The sequence below is a fragment of the Ammodytes marinus genome (assembly GCF_949987685.1).
Source record: "Ammodytes marinus genome assembly, chromosome: 23".
NCBI classification, from domain to species: domain Eukaryota; kingdom Metazoa; phylum Chordata; class Actinopteri; order Uranoscopiformes; family Ammodytidae; genus Ammodytes; species Ammodytes marinus.
In genome coordinates, this window is record NC_137227.1 from 2,720,245 (window position 1) to 2,727,880 (window position 7,636).

At 38.8% G+C, this 7,636-nt stretch overlaps 1 protein-coding gene across 1 annotated transcript; it reads left to right on the forward strand.

The window, feature by feature from the left end:
- Positions 1-4,604: 4,604 nt before the first annotated feature.
- LOC307269425 (piggyBac transposable element-derived protein 4-like) lies at positions 4,605-6,545 on the forward strand (the record flags this gene model as incomplete). The annotated part of the gene is made up of 2 exons (XM_080052393.1): positions 4,605-5,574; positions 5,755-6,545. The coding sequence occupies 2 exons, from the start codon at positions 4,605-4,607 to the stop codon at positions 6,543-6,545; spliced, it is 1,761 nt and encodes a 586-aa protein (XP_079908519.1).
- Between the last annotated feature and the right edge of the window lie 1,091 nt (positions 6,546-7,636).

Sequence of the window (7,636 nt, forward strand, 5' to 3'; positions counted from 1 at the left end):
CCGAGACAATATGTACTTCGCTAACTTCTCCAAAAATATTAAATTCCCTCCGAGACCTATAGCTGGCAGCCTGCTATACTAGCTCTTTGAAAGTGTAAAATAAGAAAAAGGAAAAAAATCTAATCAGGTTTGCTTGTGATCCAGTTTTTGCACATTAACTATTGATATGCCGAGGCCTGGTGCGATTACATTGCATGGTAGGGCTAATCACATTATATTATAATACTAATTACAGTCCTTAGGGTGACATCAGAATTGTTGGCTGTCATTTCCATACCAAGCTAACATCCAAGGGAGGGGGGGGGGGTGGGGGCTGGGTGTGCATAATTAGCCTTCCAAAATGAGACGTGTTGCGTATTGGATTACACTGTACTTATCTTGTCTCTTTTCTTTTTTTTTTCATTCATCCGCCGCATCGATTGCAATAATGCCAGCTGACGACTGTGGCGTGCCACCTTAAAATTAAGCAAATCACCCACAGAGATTGTTACGCCTGTTTTGTTAATCTACAGAGCATAAACAGGGCCAGGCTATTACGGTTTGCTTTAATTTTTTTTTTCTTTCACAGAGCGCAGGGGCCTTATTATTCTGGTTGTGCTAGTATGACACTTCTGGGTTGTGTCCCAGTAGAGAAGCAACCGCGCTGGAAAAGTGGGTCGAATGTTAAATTGGCTGCTGAATCAAGAACAGAAGCAAGTGAAGCCTCAAAAGGAAGGGCTGGATTTTCTATGGAAGAAAACAAGGTATGATGGTATAACAGCATAGGCTTTATTTCTCCTTTTATGCTTGTCTCATCATTTAAGTAGGCCTTAGTCAAGTACTAAACAGCTATGTCTTCTTTCTTTTGTACAAGAATAAATAAATGGTCCATAACATACAACGTACTTTGAGGTGTTTATTTGACTAAACACTATCTCTTTGCATCTGTATATTTATCCTATACAACCATTATCTCACTTTTTTTCCAATACTCTGAACTACAAAATGCAATGTCATCAAGTCAACGTTCCATAATCATTCTTAGCACTATTCTGAAGGTTATTACAGGAAGCTTTGTTCATATGTTGTTCATTGTCAAAATCTGTGAATTTGTTCTTAAAAACATGCTGATACATGCATGTGTAATACCTTAATGATATAGTATTATTATTGATTTATACAATTAAAAAAAGGCAGTATCCAAAAACCAGATCTGTAAAAACTTTGGAGCAAAAAAATGAAATAAAGATTTTAAGTCTGGCTTCATCCATCTAGATGTGAGTCACACATTACGCATAATTATATCTGAAGGGAAACAATACAAAAAATAATTGTCTTAAAGTAAGTTATCAACTGGGAAAAGTGTTCTAGCCTATTCACCTGCAGTGTGTAATTCTCTAACATAATAACATAATACACTTTGAGTGCAATTTTGAAGTACTATAATGCCATCGTGACAGCACAGCACAGCACTTTTTTCTTTTTCTTTTTGTGATTTGCATGTCCCCGAGATTTTTTTTCGAGATCTGTACAGAATGAACTTGATAATAATATTCAAATATATGTGCAGATAATTTTTTCGGGACGCTCGGTGCAAGTCACTTCCAGATGTAACACCTCTCCTGCTGCTTCCATCTTGACAGTGTCATGATGTAAATTGGTCCCTGATGAAGTGTCTCTCTTGCCTACGCTATATATTCCCTCATGCTCTGATATGGAGCAGAACTTTCGCGACTGAATCTTTCCACCCAATTGCTGCATTTTTTTTTTTTTGAGAAAATACATTTGCGGGGTCTCTTCCTGTGATCTTTTCTCACATTGTATCAAATCATCCTACACTGGAAAAAAAAATGTTTCTTCAAAAATAAGTTAAAAAAAAATAGCAAAACAAGGTGTATTTCAATTAAAACACATTTTGACCTATACTTTACTAGTAGTAGGAAGTGCTATGTATTATTCACAAAATCAGTAAAATGTTTAATTTCTTGCAGTGTAGTTTCGGGATGAGGCTGAGTGACAGGCTGCATGTCAAAATGCAGCCGGGGAACGCAGTCGTTAGAACTCAGTTTTGACAGGCTCCACGATGTTCCAATAATGTTACAACATTTAGTGATGAGATGAGTGTGACTCTGGTTGACATGCTGAAGCTTTATTTCTGGAGTGTTAGGTCATGGCATGTGTTGATTCCACACTATTCACACATTACTGTTATGACATCTATTGCAGTATGTCAGTCCTGGGAGAGGGATCCCTTACTTTGTCTACTCTCCCTGAGATTTCTATTTTTTTTTTTAATCCTGATTAAAGTGTGTTGTACTGGGAGTCATACTGTATGGAATGTAAAGCCCACTGAGGCAAATGTATATTTGTGATATTGGGCTATACAAATAAAACTGATTTGATTTAGATTTGATTTGATTTTGATTTGTCTGGTGTTACATCTAGTTGCAGTGGGAGGTTGATTGACGCAATAAGTTCAAATGGCTTGCAATGAACACATAATGAACCATAGACCCATGCCACGTCTTGTTATAAAAGATTGTATACGTAGGTTTCTGTGAGAACCAAGAGTAGAAGTCAATAGGGCCCTACAATATGGATGCCACTATGTGTAACTGTTGAAAGATGACAATGTTATATTGACTGAAGTTTGCCCTTTTCCTTGACATGGAAAGAATCTTGATTGAACATTGCATTTTTCTCTTGTGAAATATTGAAAGTTGAATATACTTTTAGAGGGACTTCATGGTTGGATGTTACAGCTCAGTGTTGCTCCACATTGTTGGGTTTATGATGGTATATTTTTTCTTTTAAACGTTCTAAAAATCGATGTTAAAGCTAGGGTTGTTAATTTTTTCACTGTAATATTTGGCAAAACTGTCATAATAGCCATTCAGCTATGTGTAGGTGAAGTGGTCTGAAAATAACTTTTCATCACTTTGCTCCCCCCTGCCTCTGTGTGCTGCCCCCCAAAATTGCCACCGCTTATGTTAATTTTGACCAATCAGAGCGAGGTCAGATTCTCCGTTCTTATTGGCTGTGGGACTGTCCGTTCACCTTGGCAATGACGTTGGCCCAGTCCTCGTGCAGCAGTCCCTCCCAGCTGCGGTCAGAGCAGGAGATACACACCTCTCCGCTCTGTTACAGTTACAATTAGTTTGCTATCTTGCCTGGCTTTAACAACTACTTTTCTTGGGCCTACCAGCACAATGGTTTTAACCCTTTGATGCACAACATGGGTCTAAAGTGACCCGACTGAGTTTTTATCTGCTGTATCTTTGCAATCAATTCATTTCATTATTCAGTATTCCAGGTATTCCTCAATTAACTTGTTTTTGATCATAATTCATACTTTTTTTTAATTTTTCTTTTTTACATTTTGAATAAAAACACATTTTGTATCACTACCCCTCTAATGCGCAACATGGGTCTAAAATGACCCACATTCATTTCCTATGTAATTTCATGTATCGCTGAGTGTTTCTTTGCTGAATGTTTTGACTCTATGTATTTTATCATTTACTAAACCAAGTACTCAGTAAATTTCATTTGTTTTGTTTAGCACAAATCATACTATTCATTTTTATTTTCTTCCTTTATGAATAAGCATAGCTTTTGTCAGTCTACATGAAGTTTTCAGACATGGGTCAGAAATGACCCGCATTGAAATTTGTGTTTGCAATTAGGAACATATTTACCGTGGACAATTTGAACATCCAAAACATGTAAGTATTGTTTTAACATTATTATAATCTTACCTGATAAGCAATTTGATGTGATAACTGTGCATAATTATTGATTATGTTTAAGATAATTTAAGAACTAAGTCTATTTCTTGTCAGAAAGGGAAACAATAGGCTACTGTAAGCTAGCTAGCTAGCTGTTGACATTTGATGACTCGTGAAATATAAGTATATTAATTGATTGATTAGGGTTTAAGTTAAATATAAAAGATAATCTGAACATGAGTGAAGCTATTGGCATGTTGTATGGCACTTAGGACAGTTTAGTTATACAAGGACTAGTTATTTGCTCCTTCTTTTTTTTTTTACTCTGAAGCAAATGAACAAAACATGCCTGTGGGTCTATAGTCTTTTTGGTTTATTTTGCCTGGTTTTGGATCCAATATGTTCACAATAGTATGTCACAGTGTAATAAAAATAGCCAGCTGATGTAGGGGAAATACTTTTAAACTAAAAGATACCAAACACTGGCAGGTTTAACATCTTTTATGTTCCCTCTGTGGCATTGTTGACAGAACTTGTGGAAAAACACCTATAAATACACTGCTATTTATTCATAAAAAATGTATTTAGGTTGATCAAACTTTTGAATTGATTAGGCTAACTAACTTTGAGTAGTAATCATTAGCCTACTTAACTGCTTACTAATATGCTACATTCCTAATGTGTTAACTAACCCTAAGTAATACTAATGATTGTTAATATATCTGTAAACAGTTAATTAATGCTTAGTAATGTACTAACTAACATTAATTAAGGGACCCTTAATAAATTTAAACCCTGGCTGCCCCACTATCAAGCTTGCCTCTGTATACTAATGAGAACTTTGTTCTTTTGCTTGTCTATATTCAGATCATGGCTGTTCATCGACTAACTGCTGAAATGGTTATAGAGATGCTGCATGAGGGACTAGATCAGGAAGATGAGGATGGAATTGGTCCTGATTCTGAGTCTGAAATCTCTGATGATGATGACCCAGTCTATGTGCCTCAGGGTCAAGCTGGAGTTGTGGGTGTGTCTCTCCTGAATGAAGGAGCCTCTTCTGATGACATAGAGGACTCATTTGATGAGTCCTCTGAAGAGGAAACTCAGACCCAGTCAAATAGATTGAGTAAAAATGGTTCTTACTGGAATGAAAATCCCCCCACTCACAGCAGAACTAGAAGTTGCAACATTCTGAGGAGCTGCCCAGGACCTACACCTGGATCAGCAGTAGCTGTTTCACCAAAGGATGCCTGGGATATGTTCATCAGTGACAACATCATTGAGGAGGTTCTCAAATGCACCAACTTAGAGGGTCGCAGAGCAGCTACAGCAAAAGGGAAAGAATGGAGAAGCCTCAACAAAGAAGAGTTCCTGGCCTTTATTGGTTTGACCCTCCTTGCAGGGGGGGACAAGAGCTGGGATGTTGCCTTGCGGGAGCTGTTTCTTGACCCCCTGCAAAATCCAGTTTACAAGGCCACCATGGGTGTCAGAAGATATGAAAATATCCGCCGCTTCATACGGTTTGACGACAGGAGGACCAGGGCTTTGCGACTGGAAACCGACCACATGGCGGCATTTAGGTACGTGTGGGACTGCTTCCTGGACAACTGCAGAAGACGGTTCATCCCTAGTGACTGTGTCACCATAGATGAGCAGCTGGTGCCGTTCCGGGGCAGGTGCAGGTTTCTGCAATACATGCCCAGCAAGCCTGCCAAATATGGGCTAAAAATCTTTTGGATGTGCGATGCAAGGGTGCCTTATGCAATAGACGGAACTGTCTACACAGGGAGGCAGCCAGGAGAGGAGATTAAGAAGAAGCTTGGGGAGACTGTTGTCCAACAATTGTGCAATGGGATCAGAGGGACAGGTGAATATACAATGCAGAGTATCAGTTCTAGCACAATATCTATGTTTCTAGTCTTTCAGTGTGTAATTTGTTTTATATGATTTCTGTGTAAGCAAAAAAAAAAAAAAAGAATAAATGTGAGGTCTTTGAATTTAATAATCATATACTTATAAAGTGCAATCTTTTCTTTTCCTCCCATAGGCCGGAACATCACGATGGACAACTTTTTCACTAGTGTCCCTCTGGCTGAGAAGCTCCTTGAGAAGGACCTAACAGTTGTAGGCACTCTCCGCCAGAACAAGGCAGATATCCCACCTGTGATGAAGCCATCCAAACTGCGTGAGATCTACAGCTCAGAGTTTGGATTCAGAGGCAACATGACCATGGTGAGCTACGTCCAGAAAAAAGGCAAGTCTGTTATCCTTTTGAGTACAATGCACGACGACAAAGCAGTGGATCAGAGCAACCAAAAGAAGAAGCCAGAGGTGATCCAGTTCTACAACAAAACAAAAGGAGGAGTGGACACAACGGATCAAATGGTTGGCACCTACACATGTAAGCGGAGAACAAGGAGGTGGCCGATGGTCCTTTGGAATAACATGCTGGATGTTGCGACCCTCAACGCATACACCACCTTCACTACACAACATCCAGAGTACATGAGTGGCCAGAGCAGTGCACGCCGCCTGTTCATAAAGGAGCTGGGCAAGGAGTTAGTCATACCACATATGAGGAGGCGCATGGAGGGCACACCCAGACTCCAAAAGCCCATCCTTGATGCAATGGGAAGATGCGGGATCAAAAAACAAAACCCAGGCATCACACAGCCACAGGACGACATCAGCCAGGAGGGCCCAGGGAAGAGGAAGAGGTGTGCAATCTGCACAACTAGCAAGGACAGAAAAGCCAGCAGCTGGTGTTCCCAGTGCACCAGGCCTGTGTGTAAGGAGCACAGACATGTCATGGTCATTTGTGAGGCATGCAAGAATTGAGATGGCTTTTAGCGGTCTACTGTGATCAGATGTGTTATGTTATGTGTTATGTGGTCACAAATCAGATTACATAGTTAAATTATCAGTTCAATGTTATCTACTGTACTGTGATCATATGTTTTTTATTTTATTAGGTCACAAATAAGTTTACAATTTTTAAACTATTTATTCAATGATATCTACTGTGATCAGTTGTTATTATTTGGTCACAAATAATCAGATGGCAAAATGGTTGAAATATCAGTTCAATAAGATCCGTTATCAGAGGTATGTGTCTATGTTATGTCTTTACCTATGCCCATGTGTGTATAATAAATAAACACATTTCAAATATAAAATGTATGATTATTTGGCCCAGAGCACTGCTAAAGTGATTATTTTAAGCAAATTATTGGTATTGTATATAGTCATTTAATTCAAAATCACACTTGAATAAATGGGTCATTTTTGACCCGTGTGTGTAAACTTGGTGTACTAATTCAAAATCTATTTTTATTCGTAAAATAAGAAAGGGACAATGGAATGATTGACCTTGTACTAATCTAAAACAAGATATTAAAAGAATAATTGGGACATTTAATAGTAAAATAAATTGATTTCAAAAGATAAAACAAAGAAACACTCACCCAGCATGAAAACACATGGAAAATGAATGTGTGTCTATTTTGACCCATGTTGCGCATTAGAAGGGGTGTGCATATGTTGTGCATCAAAGCATACATGGTATGTCTGTGAGTAAGATGTAGATGCTGAATATGTACTTATGTAGTTATCTGTGAGGAAATGGTAGATTTCAGCCCTGTGAGTCTACGGAATATTTCGCCTCTGTGAGAATGGTGACTGATTTCCTCACTGCAATCAGGTGTGTGTGCACTGATTGGCTGATTGAACCCAGGTGTGAAGAGATTATATATGCCCTGAGACCCCAGTGCTCTGTGCTGCTGTCTCACCTGAAGAGGTAGTGAGAGGTTGTATCCTAGTGCCCTCTGAGTTTAAGAGAAAATAATTGTTGAAGTGTTTGTCTGTCCGTTCAGCTGCTTGGCAGTGATGGTTTTGTTCTCACTTTAGTTTGGTATTTTAAAGTAGCCTGT